This window comes from Balaenoptera physalus (assembly GCF_965194825.1).
Source record: "Balaenoptera physalus genome assembly, chromosome: 2".
NCBI classification, from domain to species: domain Eukaryota; kingdom Metazoa; phylum Chordata; class Mammalia; order Artiodactyla; family Balaenopteridae; genus Balaenoptera; species Balaenoptera physalus.
In genome coordinates, this window is record NC_138883.1 from 38,251,123 (window position 1) to 38,275,870 (window position 24,748).

Consider the following 24,748-nt stretch of genomic DNA (forward strand, 5'->3'; position numbering starts at 1 on the left):
CTTTCTTACAAGTTACAAAAAAATAGGCTGTTATGATAAAATAATATGACTTGTATAAATGTCTGCTGGTAGCATATATGGGGCCTAATAGTTGCTCATTAAATATCAATTCCTCTTTTCACATCCTCATATTATATTACCTGTCCACATTGGTAGGATGTCTTATTTTTCTTGATTCCAATATTAGTTTTAAAACTTCTACCTTTTGAAACAAAATTTTAAAATTTATGTGAAACTTACAATAAAAATTTTGCAAAGAAGGCTTGAATAAATACAGAAATGTAACATAATCCTAGGTGGGAAGACTTGCCATCATAAAAATGCCCATAGACTCTCCAAATTAATCTGTACATTTAGTGCAATTCTAATTAAAATTTCAGTAGTTTCTCTATTTGAAAATTTCAGAGTTCATGAAATAAAAAGTTTTTGAAAAAGAAAACTAGTGATACTTAGACATTAAAACATACTGTAAAGGTACATTATTTAAAACAGCATGGTATGGGTACAGGAGACTGGAACATAGTAGAGGCTTGGGTGGAAAAGACCCTTTTTAGTATGCTATAAAACTCATAAAAAATATATGAATAAATAGATAAGATAGATACCTACCTACATACATATATATTAAATTGGTATAATGCTCTGAAGAGGAGATCTGATAGAATTCTATTGACTCAGATTGTGACTGAGCAATTCCATGAGAAGTAGATGTGTACACCAAGCAATATGTACAAGGATATTGAATGTATCATTGTTAATGATTATTAGAAAATTGGAAACAATTTAAAAGTTCTTCAGTAGGGGTTGGTTGAATAAACTGTGGACATTCATTTAATGAAATATTCATCAGTCTATAAAAGGAATGAGATAGAGCTACACATGATGTGTTTTTAAGTGAAACATGCACATTATGGAACAGTATGATATTTTGAACCTGAGTCTGTTATTTTAGGGAAAAGGAATGTTTGTCTCTGCACTAAAAATTTTGGAAGGAGATACACCACGTTTTTATTAATTGTCTGGTAGGGTGTAAGATTATGTGTGATGATCTTTACTTTCTAATTTCTATTTTTTGCATTTAAAAAATAGTGAACATGTATGTTATAGTCAAAATATTTCAATTACAGCTACATTATCATTTTGTTGCCTTGCATTTTTTGTAAAACTCAGCTGATTCTGTGCATTAATCTTCCTAAGACTATTTTTTTATAAGACTATGCCATTCTTTTATACTTAACATTTCTTTGTATTTCCTTCCTTTTATCCTTTGTGCATGTCCTTTTAAAGTCTGAAGCTCGGTGGCAAGCTTCCTGTGTTGCCTCAAGGGCCTCTTTCAATACCTCTCGTTTTAATTCCTCAGCAGGAAGCAATATAGATTAGTGGTTAAGTGTATAGACTGGTTTGGATTCAGACTCTACCATTTTTTAGTGCATGACCTTGGGCAAGTTATATAACTGCTGTATGCCTCAGTTTCCTCTTCTGGAAAGTAGATGCAAAATATCCATTATATGATAGTAATTATGTTGTAAGGTTCTTGTGCAGATTTAATAAGTGTATACATATATAAACACTAAGAACAATTCCTGATAATAGTAACTGTTCAGTAAATGTTACACTGCTGCTGTCACTACTATTTTTATTAGGATCAGTTCTTGTTTTTAAAACTTTCTTTACCATTATTTTCTAGAACAGCCTCAATCCAGGAAGTTACATGATGTTAGTCTGTCATGTCTTACCTAGCATGTTATTAATTTTTTGAAATCTAACTTTTACCATTCTAAAAAATCAAAAAGCCCTTTGGACTCTGCTTATATGGTTCTTCATGGGCTGTTGGGATTTTTAAAGATGTTAAATGTGGTCTCTTGTCCTTGAATTCTCATCAGTTCCACTTCACCAACTGATTTCTTCCAATCAGTGTTAGAAGTAAATGTTTACTTAGTGCCAGGAGCATGTACTTTTTAGTGTGTAAGAACCAGGGAAAGCACATTCAAATCTTTACAGAGGCCAGACAAGTGATACATAATGAAGTAGTCTGGGTGTAAGAGAGGAGTTGATGGAAACAGTGGTGACCTAGAGAGCTCGGACCCTACTGCCAATCTGTTTCTGTTAACTGTTGGCTGATTGCTAAGTGGGCCAAGTGTTGCTAGATTCTTCTGATTTTTTAAGAGAACCTGGAAATCTAGATTTTTGTATGGGCCAGTCAAAATCGTCAGTGACTTGTACCTTTGAAGGGTTTGCTCTTTTTTATTTCAGAATGGACTAGTTTGTTTAAATTTCGTAGTAATTGTTGTTAAATCTAGATTTACATAACCTTTAGCATTTCTTATGTACTTAATCTAAGTCTTTACATAAGGAAGCTGTCAGAGACTTATCAAAGATAGTCGATTGATTAAATAGTGCCCTTGTGTCCATGGTAATGTTGTTGATTTTAGACTTAGGTAACTTAGCTATAAGTGTGTTGGCTTGCCTAGGCTTTGGAAACAACCTTGTCTATTCCCAGTAAAGATAATTTTCATCTGCATTAGGGTGGTTGGGAAAACGGTTTCTTTATGACACTTCCCTCCCCCAAGACCAAAAATGAATTGCCAAACCTTGAATTATGTCAATGGGTGAATTGTCGTAGTAAGAGTTTAGTAGCATATCTCTAAAGACTGCTTTCAACCATTCTGCAAGTCTGAAAAGTAGTCAGTGGTTGCTAAGAGATGTACTGTTCAAGTATCTCCATAAACATATGTACTGCTGGAGATAGCTAGTTAGTAATTTGTACTTCACATTCGCGGTTATATTTAGCTGAAAGGTACTGTAATTATCATGCAAATTATGCAAGTCATCCAGCCTGTCCTTAAAAGTGACCTTTTGTTATTGTGTTTTAAAAACTGAAGACAAATTGGACATGACACAAAACCAACCCGTGAAAAAATGTTAGGTTCTTAACTGAAATAAAATTCACGAGGCCTTGAATCTCAGCTCTAATACAAAGAACTATTTTCCAAACAAGTTCCTTGAATATGTCAAAATGCTTACATTTCTCTCTCAGAGTCTATAGCAAATAAAACTTTAGAGAGTTTATTTCTACCAGGAATTTTATCAGATAGCCATTACCAGTTAACAATAAATCGCCCCATCCCATCCTGTCCAACCTATAACTCAGAAACCTTAAAAAAGGTCTGTACTGCTCTGACTTCTGCATCCAGAGCCAGCTTGGTAGGCAAGCAACTTGTGCAGGGGCGGAGGGCCCTGTGCTTAGAAGGACCTTGTTCATAGTTTAATGCTTTGCTGTTGCTGTCTTGAAATTCTTAGTACTTTTTGAACAAGGAGCAGTACGTTTTCGTTTTGTGCTGGGCCCACAAATTATGTAGCTAGTCCCTGCCTGTATCCCACTAAGTGCATCATTATGTACCATAGCAACTCTTTCTTGAAATGCTGACCGAATTGGTTGTCTTAAAATTTTAAATCGCAGGGTTTTCTTGAATCAGTTGGAATAAATGCTTGAAGGAGAATAGAAGGGACTTCTCTACTTTGTAGGAAAAGTGCTGAAATTAGGAGAGAAATAAAAGCCTGTGACTTGGCAGAGTTGTTCACGTTTGTATGACTGACACCTTTGAAATTTTTATACTGAGTTATAGGGGTCCCGAAGTCAGAATTGCTAGAAGCTTATAATGTGCAACCGTTTGATCCCTTGTCCATGCTGTGCTTGCTCAGTGGTTGCCCATAGGTCAGTTCATTTCATATGTTGGTCCTCTTGAGTTGTTATGATTCACGGGAGTCAGGCTGCCGCTGGCTCTTCTTTCTTGGTTCTGGGCTATTTTCTCCAGGTGCTTTATTACTTGATCGAGGTGAAGGTATTAGGAAGATATTTTTTTTTTCACCTAGCAGAGTAGCTTAAGTGAAAAACAAAGCCAGACATGTAGAGATCTGATTTTAGTTTGATTTAAAACATTGAGAATACTAATTTCATTGATTATTTACTCTTTCTTTACATGAAGTAGCGCTGGGCAGTTGCTTCTTTATGTAGAGGAGGATAATGGGCTTTTTGTTTCAAGTCTTTTGCTCATACGGTTTATAAAGAAAAATAGCAAGCCCTGCCTGATCCTTCCCCAACCCAGAGTCTCATTCCCTATAGGTAACCACATTCAAATCTTCTAGCTGTTTCCTCATATGTATCTCCATACTTCTAAATAGCACTCTTACTGCCGTTTGTTGATTTTTTTCATCTGTTCCTACTATAAGCCATTACATGTCTCCCTCTATATCTCCCTCCTTTACGTCTTTCCAATGCAGTTATGTCACAATATTTAATTCAATCAAATTGTAGTGTTTGCATTAGTATGACTGTGTATATGTTGTTCAGAGCCAAGGCACACATTATGCTATAATTACATTTCTTTTCTTGTAGGGCTTTTTTTTTTAACCCCTAGAATTAGTAGTTGCCTTATTTTTCACTTGCTTGCTTTCTTATGTAGTCGTCATTAGTTCATCCCTTAGTTCTCTGAGAGCACCATACAACTCTTCCCAGTCTGGCCCACGCTGATAACTAGTCTTTTTTTTTTCTCTCTTGGAGGCCTTTTTTCTGGAGCTCCAGTCATCCTGCTCTAGTTGGCACTGGTTGCTTTCTCTAGGCTGTATCTGCAGTGGCCATCCTGGGATTTACCTTTTCTGGACTATGTCTTTATTTCCTTGGTTTCCTCTCTTTCGTTTTGGTGGGATACATACTCTAAATGCTTCCTAAGAAAGCATGAATGGGATGTAAATTTTTTGAGCCCTGCTTCTCTGAAAATGGCTTTATTCTACCCACATACTTGATTGATGTTTTGGCTAGGTTTGCATTTCTAGGTTGGAGCCCATCCTCCCTCAGCAGTTTTAAGGAATTGCTCTATTGTCTTCTAGCTTTCAGTGTTGGTGTTGAGAAGGCCTGTGCCAGCTGAATTCCTTATCCTTTATAGTGACCTGTTTTCTCTGTAAGCTTTTGTGATCTACTCTTTGTCCACAATGTCCGGAAACTTCAAAATGTTGTGCTTTGTTGTGAGTCTTTGTTCATTTATTGTGCAGAGGACATAATGGCCCTCATCTATATTGAAACTCATGTACTCATGTCCTTTTTTCCTGGAAAATTACATTGAATTATTTCTCAGATAATTTCCTTCTCTTTATTTTCTCTGTTTTTCTGTCTCTGTACCCATTTTCTGTCTCTGTACCCATTTAAAATGTTAGTCATGTGTTGGACCTTTTGAATTGATCCTTTAGTTTTCTTATCTTCTTTCTTCTGTTACAATCTTCATCGTTTGGTTATACTTTCAGTGTAGATTTGCTCATTTTAATGCGCCAGTCCTTCTGAAACTTTTATTTCTGTTACATCTTGAATTTCCAAAAGCTCTATTTTATTTTCTGAATATTCATCTGTAATAGCATTCTGATTTTGTTTCAAGTACCTAGTAGATTCGTTTATTTCTGGGGATGTTATAGGTTCTTTTTTTGCAGTTTTTTTCTGCTCCTTGCAGTATGGCTGTTACCTCTGAGTTCTTTATGATTGTTTGTTTTGGTCTCTATTTTTTATGTTAGAGTGTTTGGTGATCTTTGACAATATTCATAGTTATACGTTAGTCCAAAAAAAGCCTCCTAGAACCTGTGTCTGTGAGTGTGAGTGTGTGTGTGTGTGAGTGTGAGTTGTGTGTTTGTGTGTGTGAGTATGAGTATATGTGTGTGTGTATGTGTGTGTGTACGCATAAGTGGGAGATACTTGGCACATTAGGCAGAGGCCTTGCCATTTCATTGAGAAACCTTCAAATATTAGTGTATCTGCAGGTGTTTTCCTCTTGAGGCTGTCAATTTCCCCAAAAAGGGACCGTCTAATCTCCTGCCTCAGTCAGAATTGAGAGCTTAGTCAGGGAAGGGCCTGGCAAAGGTCATGTTCTTCAGCATGCAGAATTTTATTAAATCCCATTATTTTCAATAACTGTTTTACTTTAGCTATATCTGATGTCCCCAAGACTAGAGACTTACTCATTTATTCCCTCCAGACCTTGATTTTAGATCTTCAGTACACTGCATGGGACAGAGGATCTGGGAGGTCTTGTTACTCTTTCTCCAAGCTTTCAACCAGTTCTCCTGTTTCTAGCTCTTCACACCCTTGACATCAAATATATCTGGTACCTTCAGTTCTTATGCCTGTTAAGGGTTCTCTGGTGTGAATTGGCTTGCTTCTTCTTGGCGTCCCTCCCTGCTGGCAGAATTGAAAAACATTTAGCAGAGTGGAGAAAGAGGAAACCTAAGATAGTTACCCCTTGCCGTCTACTTTCCATCTTTGAGAGATGTGCGTCTAATCTGCTCTCCAATCCTTTCTGCCCCATGGATTTCTTCCATTTTTATTCTTTTTACTCTCACTTCAGGGAGTGTTCAAGAGGAGAGAGGTTCAATCCCCCAAGTCTAACTGAAAGACCCTAACTACCTTTTTCATTTTGCCCTTTTAATTTCACTGTAGATTTATTATGAGGTTCAGGGGAGGTTCTTTGGCTAAATCACTAGGCAGTTCACCTCTGTCTGTTAGCTTCAGGAAGGCCGATTTTGTAAACTAGGAGACAGCATGTTGACAGGTCTGTCTTTGCTCTGTAATCACCCTGGAAACTCTCCAGCTTCACTTCTTTGACAACAAGTTGCCTGTTACATTGTAGGGAGCATAGTCTACCTAGGCATTTACAGATACTGGATTATATTTTTCATTGCTTTTTTTTTTTATGGGGAGTGTTTGAAGTGTATCTATGACTAAGCACACAAATATTACTTTGTTTTGGAAATTAGAGCTCATCCCACTCTCTCCTCTTTTTGGGCCTGTGCACTGTTCTACCTTTTCTTTTGTCTCATACATCATGAAATCATCAAGAGTGTGTTCTGTAGAGCAGCAGAAAAGTAGTTTATGTACTGCAATTCATCTTTCTCAAAGAACATAGAATATATAATATTTGTGGCTTTAAAACTCATTCAGGTTAGGTGCCTGATAATACATTTTCTTTGAGGGCCTAATGGAAACATTAGTTAAATAATTTTTGTATAATTATTATGTGTTCATTAAACTCTTAAAGATTAACAGTACATAAGCATGGTTGATTCAAGTTTTGCTTAAAGTACACCCCCTCAAACCTTCTCCTACATTAGTTGCAAATTACTCATTAAGCCCTTTTACAACACTTGAAAATAGAAACCAACTAAAAAAATAGAACTCAAAGGTTAATTATTTCTATTAACAAGGAATGGAATGAGTAGGTTAGAACTCTTCTGTCATTTTATGCAGGCATTAAGTAAGAGATACCGAGCCGGTGGGGCCTTTTTTGCCCATAGGGTTCACGTCTTTCTTTCTTAGACCGTTTCTTGTGGAAATGTGTAGTTGACTTGCTCATTGCTTTCCTGTGGACTCCAAGTTTGTGTGTGTGTGTGTGTGCGCGAGTGCATGCGCGCAGCAAAGAGGACAATCCCTGGTGCGTGCAGAGATTGACTGATTGACTGGTTGATTGATTGCATGACTAAGTAGGCAGAGAGATGGCAGGTATTTTAACCACATCTTCTGTTTAGATAGGCTGCTGGTGAAGGTATGTGTTATTGAATCTGCCATGAACACTTCCTTCACCTCTAACTCCTAATTTCTTCATGGATGTCACTTCCCATAGGAGCCTTCCCTGATCACTCCACTTCTCCCAAATAGAGTAGATGTGTCTGCTATGTATTTATATAGTACCCTGAGCCACTTACCATGCTGCTTACTTCCCTGTATCCCTCATCGCGTTAGGCTCTGTAAAAGCAGCGTTGCTCATCATTGTCTGTAACTCTGTCTTTTGTTCAAAGAAAAGCACCAAAGTAGATGATTTATTTGATTACTGCCCACTGAGTTCTTCTGCTGTCGGTCTCAGCCTCAGTCTTAATCACCTGAAATCATGCTTTAGTCTGTCATGATAGCTTTTTTTGGTAATTAGGGTAGTCTATTCATTTGTATGCTGTCTATATGCTCTTGAAATGTTTCGCTATAAAGTCAACATTAGAACTATGAGTTTTGTTTTATTGCAATGATAATGAAGGTATGAAGAACTCAGTAAAATTCAAACCAGTCTCCAAGTTTGTTCTTCAGCTAGAGGAACCTGCCCACTATTGTTTAAAAAAAAAAAATAGCAGCCTTATTGAGATATAATTCATATACCATAAAATTCAGCCTTTTAAAGTTTACAATTTGATGTTTTTTAATATATTCCACAGAGTTGTGTAACCATCACTGGTATATAATTGCAGAACACTTATCATTTCCCAAAGACACACCATACTCGTTAGCAGCCACTCCTCATTCTGCTTTCTGTCTCTATGGATTTGCCTATTCTGGATATTTCATATAAATGTCATCATACAATATGTGGCCTTTTTGTGTCTGGCTTCTTTCGCTTGGCATGATGTTTGACAGGTTCATCCATGTGGTAACATATTTTTGTACTTCATTCCTTTTTATGGCTGAATAATATTCCACTGTAAGCACACTTTGCAGCAGTCAATGGGCATTTGGGTTATTTCCACTTTTTGGCTATTATGAATCGTGCTGCAGTGAACATTCATGTACAAGTTTTTGTGTTGACATATGTTTTCAATTCTGATAAGATGTGATCTTATCAGGATTCAGTTATTGCCTTTAGATTACAAATGATTGGGAACTTAAAAATAATGTTATTCATGTATAACATACATACGGAAATCGTAAGTGTTTTTACCTCAGTGGTGAACACACCCATGTGATAAGAGCCAGGATCTAGAAAGAGAACATTGCCAGTATTGTTGGGAACTTTGATGTTTGCTTTGGTGTGGGTTATCTAAATTTACTTGAATGCTCTGGCAGAGCTGAAAGCTTAACTATATATTTGGAACATAAGCTCAGTAGATGGCTTATTGTATAGAATTGCAGTGATTGAGGTAATGGACTCTAGGGTCTCAACTGCTTGGGTTCAAATCCCAGCTCTACCACTTGAGACCATGGGCAAGTTACTTAGCATCTCTGTGCCCCAATTTCCTCTTCTGAAAAATGGGAATAAGACTACCTCATAAGGAGTATTAATATAAGTAGATTGCTTAGAAAGTTGCCTGATGATCATACTAAGTGCTGTATATGTGTTACCCATTATTATGATTATTGTTATGATTGTTATTATTGTGTATATCTTCTCTAGAGTATAAGCTACCCTTGTCTGACTTATTTATCACTGTATTCCCAAAGACTAGCACTGGGCCTGGCACATAATAGATTTTCAGTCATTTTTTGAGGAAGGAAGGAAGGGAGGGAGGGAGAAAGGAAGGAAGGAAGAAAGGAAGAGAGGGAGGGAGGGAGGAGGGAAGGAAGGAAGGAAGGGATTTTAAATAATGAGTGGCAGAATTCCTAAATCCTTTTCTGAAACTGCTTTTGACAGCTACACTGTCTTTTATTTACAACAGCTTTTGGAGCTGTTTGACAGCGAAGACCCTCGGGAACGGGACTACTTAAAAACAGTCTTACACAGAATTTATGGCAAGTTTCTTGGTCTTAGAGCATTTATCCGAAAACAGATTAACAATATTTTTCTAAGGTAAGTGGAGGGTGGGGGGGGGAAGGAGAAGCAAAATTGGTGGTTTTATAGAAGTATTAAGTAAACCTCAAATATTTGACCATAGTGTACTGACTTTTTCTCTTTTTCTTTTCTCTCCTCTCCTCCCCTCCCCATCCCCTCTTCTTTTCTCTCTCTTTTTAGGTTTGTTTATGAAACAGAACACTTCAATGGTGTAGCTGAACTGCTGGAAATATTAGGAAGGTAAGCACATTTTTATCTAATTGCTAATCTCAGGTGAATGTCGTTGTGACAGGTTCAGGTGGCACAGGGAAATGCTACCCCATATCCCTTGCTTGTATGTACATTGGGTCTCATCTGTGCTTATAGCATGTTTCCCAGCTGACTCTACAAGACACAGTTTTGTGTTTCCCTTGTTCCATAATTATGAATTGCTATTTTTTGGGAATGACTGAAAGAGCTAACAGTTTATTCATTATTCATCTAATTGCAGTCAGGCCAGTTACTCCAAAGCATCTTATTCTTGTCAGTTTCGTTTCTAGGCTACCTATCCTCTGCCATAATTTTTGAAAGTAAGTTTATAATAAGTTAGAAAGATTGCCATTTTCAAAGGGTCCATGTACCCAGGTGAAGTTCTTGAACAGCTGCTGCCTGGAGTAGTGGAATGAATTGGAAAGAGACAGCTGTTGTGTGGGTTTCTACACACAAGAGAGCTAATGTAACTGGATGATGTGATTACTTAGTCTCTCCTCCTAATATGAGGCGAGAGGGAAGGTGGAGTCACACGGTTCTCTCTGGGACTTCCCATAGTTGGGCTCTTTACCCAGGGGTATTCTTGGCCTGAGCCAGTTTCAGGAACGGGAAGGAATGATGTCTGGAAATGGAAAGGGTCATCAGTGAGCAAGGCAGGCGATTATTTGGGGAAGGAAAAGAGGGAAGGAGAAATAAAGAATTGTTGATACAAAAGCTTTTGGGAACTATCCAACTAGGTGTAAGAGCTCAGGAGCCTTTGCTGGGAGATCAGAAGCAAATTTCCTTCTTTTAAATTTCCTTCCTACTTAAAGATATTCTTTAAAGCAACTAAGAAGTCTTGAATGCCACTGGGGTGGGTTTTGGGTTGTTCTGGACTCAACATAAACTGATTAAGATTTAACCTAATCTCACAAGAACAGTGTCTCAATTTAGCTTGTTGTGGTAACATTGCTAATTCATGTCTCTTTTCTTTTTCCTAGCATTATCAATGGCTTTGCTTTACCTCTTAAGGCAGAACACAAACAGTTTCTGGTGAAAGTGTTGATCCCTTTACACACTGTCAGGAGCTTATCACTCTTCCATGCCCAGGTAGAATTTTGTACAACTACTTCTGGAAGCAAAATAAAGTTTGCAAACCCAGTGTTTCGTTGATATTGTTATTTACTTAATTTACACAAACAAAACGCTTCTTAAAGTTTAAAATATTCCCCAAGGCAAATAAAAATGTGTATATATTTTCCTATGTATAGGAGTGTCATGGGAATATTTTTCAAGTGGGAGGAGCATTTGTTTAATCATATCATTTTATAGAGAGAACTTAGATACTTGCCCAAGTTCACACAATTATATACTGAACAGGTTGCATATAATAAAATGTAATGGGCTTTTCAGATTTGGACCTTTGTACATGTGTAATCATTTTGGGATGTTCTTGAATCTTTTAGCTCATCCTCATTTTGCATTAGTCTCTCCTTGCCCTTTGCCCCCTCTTCTAGTTCATTCACCATTCCTTTCTCACTTTCTATATACAAGTAACACTCTCACAAGTAAACAAATCAATCAGTGTTTTCACTTACTTTTATTTTTAGCCTCCATTACTTTAAAAAGCATACCCTGTCTAGTCCCCACTCTAATTTCCCTGCTAACACTGCCTTGCATGGTAAGCATGTCACTAGGAGGTAGATAAATGATCTAGTGGCATTTTAATTTTACCAGTTCAAACCTCTGACGCCCTCCTCCTTGCAATGGGAATGTTTTGAGTTTGCGTAAAAATGTAACACATTTTTCAGAGTGGTGTTCCTCTTTAAATGTGAAATGCTGTGTTTCGAGGAAAAATTAGTCCATATGCTTCTAATTTAGAACACCATCAAACTGTTGTTTCGCAAGAGTGGATTTCTTGTCCAAGAATCTTTACGAGCCCTTTTGCAGATCTTGTCTCTAGTTTTTGAAATAGGATATCACACTTTACGATCATTTACAAATTCTTACCTCGATGAGTTAGCATCAGATGTAGAACTCTTCGTGTTTGTCCAGGGCTCTACCTGTGGCAGGTACAACCTTTTATCTTTCCATGAAGCTGCTTCAGTTTGCGTGTGCCATTTCATGCCACCAGCAATGTTTTTAGTAAGTGCCTGCTTCTCATGTAGGACTCTTCTGGAACCACAGTAAGACCCAATACTGTTGATGTTCCAGCAAAGAGAAAAGAAGCCCATGAGATGTAGCTCAAACTATATGTAGATGAGATACGTTCAGAATATACTGGATGTGCTGTTTCACCTCTGCTTTTCATTAGCTGAATATTTCATGTCCCAATATTCTTTTTAAAAAAATTTCCCTGGAGCCTTGTTAGTGTCAATCTTTGGCTTGAAAAAGTAGCTTCATATTTTGCTTTATATATACTTTATTTTAAAAATGAATTGAATGTGAAGTTATTAAAACCAGACTCTGGAAACTTTTTAGGGCTTTTTAATAATACATCTTTGAGCCCTGAGTATATAGAATTTCCAATTTTGTCTTTTGTCTGTTTCTTTCTCCAGCTGGCATATTGCATAGTACAGTTTCTGGAGAAAGATCCTTCACTCACAGAACCAGTAAGTATTTTTTCCATAATTTCAAAAAACTTCAGAACGACCACTTTTCATGGCGTATATAAGAAAATTAACTGCAATTCGTTTTTCTCCTTTTCATTTTAGGTTATTAGGGGATTAATGAAATTTTGGCCCAAAACATGTAGTCAAAAAGAGGTAAGTGTTCAATGTCAGTGTGTTAATAGCTTACTAGAGCACTGAGATAATAAGCATGTGTAAAAATGCATTATCTCCTCTAATCCTCATTGTAACTCAGCAAGGCAGGACTGTAAATATTCTCATTTTACTAGTTATGAAATTGCTATTTAGAGGTTAAGTAGCCTGCCTGGGTGTGCTAAGTACAGGTGATTAGGCCACAACCTGCCTCCCTGATTCCTGAACCCTGGGCTTTCACCCTGGGCTGCTCAGCCCTGGGTAAGCCCAAGGCAGACCCCAGTCATGTGTCCAACTGTCTAGCTCTAGTGATGTCCCCTTCCTAGTGACCACCTACATAATATGAAGGTTTTGCTGTCACTGTTGATAGATGCTACAGCAAGCTGCCCCAATACCTACTTTAAAGCATCATGTAGGTGGGATCTTACTATGTACAATCTTAAAATATATTACAGACCTTTAGTTTCAGCTGTTCACAGGTGGCCCTGGAAATCTCTGATCTACAATCATTTGTACTTTTGCCAAGACCTAAGTGGGCATGTGCTGTGTGAGGTTGCTGTGGAGAAAGTGAGGCTCTTAGCTCCGCGGTGAGCCTAGCTGGGCCCCAGATCTGCACCCACTTTTCTGAAAGGTTAGAAACCATATGGAAAATGGCCCAGAAACAAAAGTCAGCTGTTAGTTTTTCATTTGGAGAGTATTTTGGAAGAACTTCAGAATGTTTCTTAACAAATGGCAAGGCTCGACTCTATTTCGCTTTTAACGGAAACACCCTCCTTCTCAAATCAGCTACGATTCTCCAGAACCCTACTTTACACATTTTCAGAAAATCATCTAATTTCTTAATACCTGTTAGGTAAGATTAAACTATGCATTGCTACCCAGATGCATCTCAAGATATGAAAACGTCATTTTTCGTACTTTAATTGCAGGCTTAATTTTTTTTCTAGGCAGTTATTTCTTCATACCTAAATAGGAAAGTGGTTTTTATTTCTCTGTCAGTTTTCCATTTTATTTAAAACAAGTGACCCTACTATTGATTTGACTCCATTTTGTGATCTAAAAGCTCTGGTTTTGGAGGCAGATGGTACTGAGGTCACAAGATTCATTGTGCTCTGTAGCGAGTGAGTGCGTTCGTATGTATATGTGTGTAAGTGTGGAGATTGGGTCCGTGTGTGCTGAGGGCTTTAGAGTGGCGTGTGTGTGTGGCTGAACCTCCTCATTTGTGTCTCTCTGACCTTGTGTGTTCTGCGAACTGGTGTCTCTTAGAGGAGCGCCTAACACATAGCAGGGGCTGTAAATGTTCGGCAAATATCTGCATGTGCTGCTGCCGTGAGCTTTGTCCATCGTGCAGGAGGGCCACTTGCCCACTGTTTTAAAAATATGGAGGAGAGGAGGAGAGCCCCAAAGGGATAGTCCCATTTCCCAGGGCCCTGTGGCAGTGTGTAAGTACCCCTCATTCTGTATAATAGATGTAGCACATAGAGTATTTTTTCCAAAGTAAATAGAATCACATTTTCAGTGCCATAGGGAATTTGTTCTTAACAAGTACTCTATGGTGAATTCCTTGCGAAATGAACATCTAACATAAGTTAAACCCTGATTTGTTTTGTTCATGTTTGGTTTTATGTATAAATTTTCATTATATTAAAACTGTGCAAAACCCTCATTAATCCTCATTGTCCATATGGATTTTTTAATCAAACACCTGACACTTTGTGTTTTGCATGTACTTCCAGGTCATGTTCCTTGGGGAGCTGGAAGAAATATTGGATGTGATTGAACCTTCACAATTTGTTAAAATCCAAGAACCTTTGTTTAAACAAATTGCCAAGTGTGTCTCTAGCCCCCATTTTCAGGTTAGTAATAAGAGGGCATGAGCCAGAGGGGCTTATACAACACGTATTATTTTGGTAAAGTTTCATTGGTATTGAAAGAAGTGTAACGGACACTAGCTACCTGTTGTTTTTATTGGCTGTTTTTTCACACGATGACAATGCTTTTGGTAATCACCACCTTCATCTTAACACTTGCTACATGACAGCCACTGTGATGGTGCTTTCTGCCCAGTAACTTGAATTCTCAGGACCACTCTGCAAGGAGGGCATTATGATTTTTACAGATGTAAACACTGACCCTCAAAGTGGTAAAATAACATGTCTCAAGTAAAAGGGCTGAATAAGAGGTGAACTGGTAGGGCTCCTATAGTGTGTAGGAGAGAATGCTGAATAAAGCTTAAAAGAAAAAGAGAATGCTGACATTCTATACTGTGCCAGATGTTTTACATACATTACTCCTAAACTTCAGATTATCCTCTGAGGCTTCCCCCCACCCCCCCCCCCAACTTTCTAGATGAGAAAAATGAGGCTCAGAGAATGATTTGCTCAAGTTCCCCAGTTAACAGGGAGTGGGGAGTCCCATAGGCGTAGCTTCTGGTGAAAGCCCGTGCCCTTCCTGTGGCACCACTCTGCCTCCTTGTGGCCGCTCTGGGAGAACACAGGGAGGGTGAGCCTGGGCAACCCTTTTCTCGACTGGGGACATTTTAGCAGTGCCGTGGGACCCACACTGGAGAGAAGAAGGTGATCTTGGGTGAAACACGTTAGGTTTTATACTTTGGCTGTCTCACTAAAGGTCCAAGTCACAGACCTAGAGAATTGACTCTTTATATACTGCCTGTTGATTTGAAGACACTGTTCAGATTGTAGTTGGCAGCACAGAACCCCATTGCTAACATGGGGGACTTGATGGTGGACTTTTCTCTGAGCTGCCATTATCCTGCATAGTTAGAGACACTGGCTGTAGTTGTTGTTTTAATTTTTGACCTAAAGACATCTTAGTATGTCAAGTCAGTGATCTTATGACAACCTTGCAATTGTACCACAAAGCCAAAACAAACAAACAAACAAAAAAAGAGTAGAAACCATTACATGAACCATTACCTTCAGATGATATGACACGTCTAGATTTTTTTTAAAATGCGGGACACTATGTAGATGTTTTACATGTTACACGTGGCCTGTGGTGCTCAAATATCTGGATTGTTTACCTTATTTTTCAGTTTGTATCATGTGTTTATGGTAATGGAGGGCAAAGAGCAGGACTCTCTTTTCAGATGAGAACCACCAGGGAGCCTTAAATGAAGCTCAGAAGCTTAGAAAGGAGACAGAGTGTCGTAATTAGCTAGGGCTGTGTCTTAGGGCTACTCTAACGAAATACCACAGACTCTGGTGGCTTATAAACAACAGAGATTTTTTCTCACAGTCCTGGAGGCTGGCAGTCTGAAATCAGGGTGGCAACACAGTTGGGTGAGGGCTCTCTTCTGGGTCACAGACTTCTCGCTGTATCCTCACATGGTGGAAGGGGCTAGGGAGCTCTTGGGAGCCTCTTTTAAAAGGCACCAATCTCATCATCTTTGGAGGTTAGGGTCTCAACGTAGGAGTTTTGGGGGAACACAAACATTTAGACTGCAGCAGGCTTCCATAACAAAACACCCCACACTGTGTGGCCTAAACAACAGGAATTGATTTCTCATAGTTCTGTAGGCTGGAAGTCTGAGATCCGAGTGCCAGCGTGGTATGCTTCTGTGAGGGCTCTTTCTGGCTTGCACATCTTCTCACTGTGTCCTCACATGGCCTTTCCCTCCTGCATGCTTCAGGAAAGAGAAGGAAATCTCTCTCTTCCTCTCCGTATAAGGCCACCAAGCCTATTGTATTAGGGCCCCACCCATATGACCTCATTTAACCTTAATTAACTCCTATCTCCAAATGCACTCACACTAGGGGTTAGGGCTTCAGCATTTGGATTTCTTGCAGGAGGGGGAGACGGGGATGGAGGTAGGGGGGTGGGGACACAATTCAGTCCATAGCAGAAGGAAAAAGAATTTTAAATTCCTTGACAGAAGTAAAACTGAGAACAAAAGAAAGAAGGAGAGTAAAGAAGTTCTTTGTTCATTCATTGAGTGTTCATTGGTTCATCCAGCAAACATTTATCGAGTGTCACTCTGTGTAGTCAGATGCCGCTCACTACTTGCCCAGGTGTGGCACTGGGGTTAGAAGGCTCTGAGCTAGAGACACTGCACTGTGTGTGTGCGGGAGGACAGTGGGTCCCAGGAAAGTAGTGGTTCTGTCCTGCTGTCAGACATGCTAATTTTCACTTTGCATAAACAGTGCCTTTCCTCTTTAAAGGGCTTTGCTGGATACTGACTTTCTTTCTGTAAGTGATTTTACGTATTGATAAATAGATACATAGAACTTAGGATACTTATTAGCATTAAGTAGCAGGTAAATACTAGACTCCTAGTTGGATACAGGAGAAGCCTAGGTCTCTCTTCCTTTACCAGCATCCCCTTGTGGCCTCTTTAGAAGTTTCTCCTGTGGGCTGTTTTCAGAGCAGCCTCATCCTCATTCCTCCTCTTCGCCCCGCCCTTCCCTTGCCTTGTGCTCTGCCTGCCTCAGCCACACGTGTGCTTCGTGTTTCTAGACACGTTGTCCGTGTTGGTGCCTCTGCCCCCCTTTCCTGTAATTCCTTCGGCCTGGAATGCCCTTTGCTTCTTTCCTTCATCCTTGAAAGCCCAGCTTAGATGCTATGGCCTACGGTACACTTCTGCCCCTCTTCCTCTCCCCCGAGTCATCTGGATTTTCTTTCTGCTCTTTCCTCTGGCACTTTATTTCTAGATCTGATACGGCATCTATCACAGTTCATGTTGGATTGGGGATCGTGGAACCCCCTTTCCCTACCAGCACACGAGCTCCATAGGGATAATGGAGTGAAGAGGTGAAGGAGGGACTTAGGGGTCTGTCACTTGCTAGCCATGTGACCTTGAGGCTATGGCTTATCTCCTCTGAGCCTCAGTTTCCTCATTTGCAAAATAGAAATAATGGTATCTACTCTGTGTGTTGGTTGTGAGGATTAAATGAGAAAATATGTAAGTGAAACACTTACCACAGTGCCTGGCATATAGTAAACATTCAATAATTGTGAATTATTTTCTTTGTACTCTCAGTGTCTAGTGCCTTATGAGACCCAGGATTTTTTTGTGAACCAAATTGAATAATGTAAATGGAAAGGTTCTAATTTCTCAGAGTCTATTGGTGGGCACAGGTTGTACCATTTTATTAAATTAAGTGATTACATTTAAGTTAAATTTAAATTTATTTAATTAAAACATAATTTCTTAATCTGTATGAATAAAAGAAGCCACTCTTTTTTCCCTTTCCCCATATAACTTACTCTTTTTAGAGGTTTTTAGATTTTTTTATTTTTGAGACTTTGGTTTATTGGAATTCTTATTGTTATTTTAGATTACTTTTTAGTTTTTTTTTTTTGAGGCCTTCCTCTGAATTCAGAGAGTCAGTTGATAAATGTGGCAGTCAGAGAAGAGGGGTCTGAGATAGCAAGCGAATGTACATAACAGCCAGTATCCCTGAGTCCTAAACTGAGTGACTTCCTCCTGGCTTACCAGTTCAAAGGAAGGGACCAGAAATGAACTCTGGAAGGAGTCTGGGCACTAGACTCCCGTCCCAGTTTATCATTGACTAGCAGTGTGACTGTGGCCAGGTTCCCGATCTCTCTGACCCTCAGTGCCCTCTTCTGTACAGTGGTTCCCACTCCTTGCATGGTGGTAAGGATGACACATTCTGCCTGCAGGGTGGGCACAGTGCCTGGCCATAGGAGGTGCTTAGCAAATGCGCCTGCTCTGCAGGGATGGGCAGCTGGGTTTTCTTCAGCAGCTACTGACTGAAGGCCAGCCACACGCTGCGCCTTGTGGTTGATCTACAGTGTGCGGGATGAAAGAGGTGAGCCAGGAAGGGGATTAAAGTGATGGGGAAAACAGTGTAGCATATAGAAGTAGGGTGAGGGTGTCTGGAGCTTGCGAGCTGTGTAGGGAAAATGTGGAATCAGATGAAATGGGCATTGTTAAAGGAGAATATAAATAAGTAGGTAGGAAAACTTCTTTTTCTTCCCCAAATTGATGAACCACTTTGGAACTTTCTGAAAGATTTTAAACCCCCAAAAATGTAAAGTGTGATTAATATTTAATTTTATACTTGATTGAATGATATTAAGATAGTCTTAAAATACTTTTGTTTAAAGAGATTATAATTTTGTTTTATCTTTGTCTTTCTCTCTCAACATTTTATTTTTCTTTTCTCAAAGGTGGCGGAAAGGGCACTCTATTATTGGAATAATGAATACATCATGAGTTTGATAGAAGAAAACTCTAATGTCATCCTTCCCATCATGTTTTCCAGTCTTTATAGGATTTCAAAAGAACATTGGAATCCGTAGGTTTTCACAGTTTTCCCCCTCCGTCCCTCCCTCCTCCCCTTCCTTCCTTCCTTCCTTCCTTGCTTCCTTCCTTCTTCCCTCCCCCCCTCCCTCCATCCCTCCTTCCCTCTTTCTCTCTCTCCCCCTCCTTTGGACTCTCTTCCTCCCTCCTTCTCTTTTGCTTAATAAAATGTCTTGTATGTATGCTATGTGTCAGATGTTGTGCTTGATGCTGAAGATAGATATGTGAAAAGATAAAATCCCTACATTTTAGAAATTCACTGACTGGTTGGGGAGACCCACAAATAAACAGATATTTTATAAAACAGTGTTTTAAGTGCTGTTGTATTCAGATATCTGTTTACTTGAGGGCTTCTTGACCTGTCTGTGAATGTAGCGGAGGTATTTTGGGGATGCTCTGGGTCAAGAGGAGAAGTTTGTGGATATTGATAGGGTGATGATGCTCAAACGGAACCTTAAAAGAATTTGGCAGGTGGATGGGATGGAGAAGTCCATTCAGATAGTGGGTCTACCCATCACAGAAAAAAGTCACAAAACAGTAAGAAGCACCTGTCATGTTCTGAGACCTGTGAATTTGGGAGGGCTGAAGCACAAGGGCTTTTGGGGAGGTTGCTGGAAGATAGGGTTAGAAAGTGGAGCGGTGCCCACGCGAGTCTTCACCAAGTGGATGATAAGGAAACACTAAAGAGTTGTAAGAAGGGAAGTGCTCTGAACTGATTTGCATTTTAACAAGATCCGTTTCTTAAAAACCAGTTCAGTCACTATATGGGTTCTCTAGGGGGAGAAACATTTTAAAATGTTCAAAGAGGATTTTATCATCTAGTCTTATGGAAGTTAAAGCATTCTGTATTTGAAGAGCTTTACATATTTCTCTGTGGAATAGAAAGAAAATTTAATGTGGCATTAAAAATTAGAGAGAATTTAGTATATTCGTAGTATGTTTGTCTAAAAGTTTTACATACAGCTATAAAATACCATATTTCTTACTTTTCACATTTGTCAAATTTTATGACTAAAACTTATAAAAATAAAGAGCTAGCAGACAAATCTCATTATGTAGATAGCCTCTGGAGAACCTAGAGAGTGCTTCTAGCAAGTGTCTGTAACTGCTCAGTAGATTGTATTTGGCTCTTCTCCATCACTGCCCATCCTGTTTGAGAAGGTCGTTCCCCATAAGTTTCCCTTTTAATGGACACAGGGCAGAAGCAACACAGCAAGTCCACTTTCTTATAAATGTTTTAGAAACATCAAAGCCAGGGTTTATTATATGGCCTAACTTTTACCAATGCCTTTTTCAGTGGTATTCGAAACACATTAAAGGGAAGTAATGTCGTGTAGTTTTGCAAAGGGCGATGTTATTTAGACTCTAGTCTGAAGATACCAAGCCCGTCATGGCAGAGCCCTCACATTGCCAAGAGCTTATTCTTCCACTGGATAAGCATAGGCAGCCGTTTGGCTCTTTAGCTGTTTAGTATTCCACAGCTAGTAGCAGCCATCACCAGCTTGCCAGTTACCTTACCAGCCTGTGTATTGGGTCAGCAAGGGGACTAAGGAGTGGATGGACTGATGCAAATCCCAACTAGAGACATAACTCGTAGTAAACTGCCCAGCTTACAGAGGCTTGGTATCATCTTTGAATATGAATTATAGATGTATAAAATTTGTTACCATGGGAACAGCCTTTGATTTTGATGAATTATGTATATTATCACTTTAAAAATAAAATTCTATGCAAATTCAGGTCTCAAAGGTTGGTCCTACCACAGGTGCTCATTTTTAGGGTGAAGTTGCTTTATTTTTATGCTTGCCTTTCTATTAAATGAAATTAACAAGTGCCCACAGGCAAGTCTATTCTGGGTACCCATAATTAGGAGGGCAAAATTAGATTTTGTTTTTCTAATCCTGCCAACCCCTCAGAAAGATATCTTACCTAAAGAATGTAGCTCTCTTGATGTGGAAGTGAATTGTAGGTCATTTCTAGTTGTTCCAACTAAAAAGGGATGGAGACTATGCAGTGTGAGGCGCTCGTTCAGGTAAAGGCTGTACACCCGCTTTCTTCATTCAGCATCCCATTATGTGGGACTAACCAATACGTTCCCTCCTCTCTGTGCTTCCAGGGCTATCGTGGCGTTAGTGTACAATGTGTTGAAGGCGTTTATGGAAATGAACAGCACCATGTTTGATGAGCTGACAGCCACATACAAGTCAGATCGTCAGCGGTAACTTTTTAAAGCTTTTTTGTCAGCCGTGCATAATACTATTGAGTTCTTTTTTTTGCTCTTTGCTGAAGTTGCCTAATTGTACCTGAAATCCTAAGCAGCAAATTTTATTTATTTCCGTATTCATTTTCGCATGCTCATTAGATGCGACTTTATTAGTCTGCCACTGGGTAACAAAGTGTCATTTTGAAAAAGGCTGCTTTCCTTCTTCCCTTCCATAATGTTTCTCTTCTGCCTCAGGGTTAAGAGCCCGGCACATAACTGGTATTTCAGGTCCACTTAAGGGGACCATCAGGTAGTTTGCCATCTGGAGTCGCTCCCATTCTGAACTAGAATGGGGCTGATTTGTACTTCACTCCAGCAGCAGGAGAGATGAGGCACCGTTTTTGTTTAGCTCTTTGGCCCAGAACTTACTTTCTATACTAGAAGCCAACAAACTCCTTATGATTTAGAGAGCAGTGAAAAGAACAAGGAGGTAAAGTGTATTATACAAATCTTGAAATGTTTAAGATCAAAGGGGAGCAGAAACCATTCGAACTCTTTATAGTAAATGCTCTGGTTTAGTAGGCCTTTCTTGAGTTCATTTACATGATTCTTCAATTTTGTTATTTCTTGTTCAATGTGTTCACTTTCCAAAAGATGTTGTCTTAGTCCGTTTGGGCTGCTATGACAAAAGACCACATTATGGGTATTTTATGGGTAGCTTATAAAGAACAAAAATGTATTGCTTACAGTTCTGGAGTCTAGAAGTCCAAGAGCATGGCACCAGCATGGTTGGATGAGGGACCTCTTTCTGGTTCATAGCTGGTCTCACTATGTCTTCACATGGTGGAAGGGACGAGGGATCTCTGTGGGGTCTCTTTTATAAAACAGCACTAATCCCATCCTTGAGGGCTCCACCCTCATGACCTAATCACTTCCCCAAAGCCCCACCTACTAATACCGTCACCTCTGTGGGTTAGGATTTCAGCATATGAATTTTGGGGGCACACAGATATTCAGACCCTGGTTTGATATACTTGGAGAGATTGAGGAAAGTCTGGAGAGCTTGTTAGTAGTTGAGCCTCTGGGTTGGCTTTTCTCATCCAGAAGAAAATGTCAGCTTTGTGTATATCATAAAACCACGGACCTGCAAGGATCCCAGAGTTTTCATACTCAAGACCTGGCTGAACCTCCTGAGCAAAACTTTCTGTGGTTCCCTTGCATCTTTGCCCAATTTTTAATGTGTTACTTGGATTTTAGATAAAAAGAGCAATGAAAGGAAAGGTTTGGTGGCAGGGACAAAGGACCTTCACAGTGATTTTTTTTTTTTAATTACCAGGATGCAGTATAGAAAAGCGACTTAATTATGGAATATGGCAAGTGTTTAATGGTAGAGAGAAGAGACTGAGGTTTTTTATGCCACATTGAAATAAATACCAGTTATTGGATATGTTGTACCATACCTAAAGAACTTTTAATTTACTATACAGTATTTATAGTTGCTGCAAATCATTAAATTTATAGTAACCCTCCATGTTCCAAACTTAAATTAAAATCTTTAAAAAAATGTTATTTAAGTAAAGGAGATACAGGACACATTTTTATATTGTGACATACAATTAAGGAGTGCATTGTACATAATATCCTTTCTTTTATGGTAAGTAAAAACCCATTTTTATTGTCCTAGTTGAATAAGGATTAAATCTGTAGAATTCCATTAAGACTATTAAAGACCTTATTTCTAAAATATTCAAATCGATTGAATTAAATTCATTCATTTCTGTTGAATTTCAGAACTGTTTTCTGATCATTTATCATTTAAACTAAATAGGCCAAACTCTTGAAAAGGATAGGAATGAACCAAGGGGACCAGGAATAGACACTATGAAGCTGATTCTGATAATCTGGTATATTAAAGCGACTTATAGTGAGTGGACTTTCTTAATGACAGAAGGGTTTTTTTAAAGCCAGGGTAATATTTTGTCAAGTGAGCAATAGAAGGTTGTACTGAATAGTTGGAAATACTGGTTTTTCCATGGATGTGGGAAGAGAAAAAGAGACTAAAGAGATTTATTTGGTATTGTTAGACAAGAAATGAAAGGAGGATTTCACTTCCGGAAGGCAAGAAGTAACTAACTGTTTCAGTTCAGATCAAAATTTTTTAAGTATTACAAATCTGAAAACAGGTGGGTGGAGTAAGTAACACTGATAGATATTGATACATATGCCAACATTAGTGCTCTGTGAAATTGAAATTGGAAGAGAGTTTGACATTATCCCTAGTATGACAACTTGGTGGAGTTTTAAATTGCCACCTACAGGGAGAGAGAAAAGTGGGAAAGAATGGGGGTGACAGAAGCTATCTCAGAAATATTTAGGATTTTTGAAGATAAAGTTGTCAGTGTAAAAGATGTATGATAACTCAGCAAGAAGTTCATCTGGAAGAAAAGCCCCACAGGATAGACTGCGATGATTGCCATGCAACTCTTGATCAAAGGCTCGTGAAATGCTTCAGTAACAAGATGAGTGTTTTAATCATGTCAGCACTTAATTTCAACTGCAGATTAGGGCAGTGAGAACCTAACATATGTTTAAGCTGTTTTTTAGTTGGATAAGGTCTCTAAGCCCTTGCTTACCATCTTCTTCCTCCTCCAAATAGGAAGATCAATATGCATTGAAACTCAGCAGGATCTGTAGAATTTACTTTTAAATCAGTGTTCTGTGATAACATTTATTTAGACCTAATATTATCCCCAGACTGTACTGAGAAACCAAAAGTGGTAATTTACCAAACAGCTTGCTTTACAGTTAAGAATCTAGTATCCATAATGGTTGGAGAATTATCTAATCTTGCCCTTGTTACCCTATAAATAAAAATTTTCAGGATCAAAATTACCAAATAGGTAATTGTTTGAAAAACTATTACACTCGTTGAAATTCATATTGTGCAGATTGTATTTGAGCTGGTTGGAACTAGTTGTAGTAAACAAGGCTTAAATTACCGAAATAATAATTATAAAATGATAATATTAATTACCGTATTATATAATTAAATGTTCCCTCAATACTCTAGTGGAATGAGGTTATAAAATTCCTTAGATATTTCTAGAGACATTTTGGCGGGGGGGATGAAGATTAATTTCTGTTGCTGTAGATATCAATATAACTTTAAAAAAATTGGTGACAATAAAAAATATGAGGCAGTGGAATTATATACACATTTCACTTAACCTATGTGGATTTCCTTCCCTGAGTACATATTGTACTGTAGTGAAGTACAAAATTCTTACTTAAGTGAAGTTAAATTCTTACCAAGTGAAGTTGCACAAGGACCATAATCTGCCATGCCTGGGGTGGCAGAGCCCCTGTTTTCAGGATTTATCTGAATTTATGGATTCACAAATGTTATCTGGGTCTGCTGTTTACTGGTTCATCACAACATGAAGAAACTAGGGACAGTGTAGTGAATTAGTTTTAATAAATATGAAATTATTTAATGTATAGTATAGCCATGTATTCCTGGTTTGTGGACTTACTACTTCATTGATGTTAAAGTTAACATTCTTTATTTTATAAAAATATGGTAATCTAAAAATGTCCTTGGCAAAATAAAATTTGTTTACCCTATCTATCTATCTATCTATCTATCTATCTATCTATCTATCTATCTATCTATCTATCTATCTATCTATTTATTTTTGGCTGT

At 38.6% G+C, this 24,748-nt stretch overlaps 1 protein-coding gene across 3 annotated transcripts in view; it reads left to right on the forward strand.

The window, feature by feature from the left end:
• Positions 1 to 24,748, forward strand: part of PPP2R5E (protein phosphatase 2 regulatory subunit B'epsilon) — a 151,372-nt gene that overhangs the window by 120,862 nt on the left and 5,762 nt on the right. For all 3 annotated transcript variants that reach the window (XM_082442714.1, XM_082442716.1, XM_082442715.1), the window contains 8 exons: positions 9,454 to 9,584; positions 9,747 to 9,806; positions 10,796 to 10,904; positions 12,353 to 12,406; positions 12,509 to 12,559; positions 14,293 to 14,412; positions 18,710 to 18,837; positions 20,959 to 21,060. In XM_082442714.1, the coding sequence (XP_082298840.1) occupies positions 9,454 to 9,584; positions 9,747 to 9,806; positions 10,796 to 10,904; positions 12,353 to 12,406; positions 12,509 to 12,559; positions 14,293 to 14,412; positions 18,710 to 18,837; positions 20,959 to 21,060 (755 nt within the window). The remainder of the gene's footprint in view (positions 1 to 9,453; positions 9,585 to 9,746; positions 9,807 to 10,795; positions 10,905 to 12,352; positions 12,407 to 12,508; positions 12,560 to 14,292; positions 14,413 to 18,709; positions 18,838 to 20,958; positions 21,061 to 24,748) is intronic.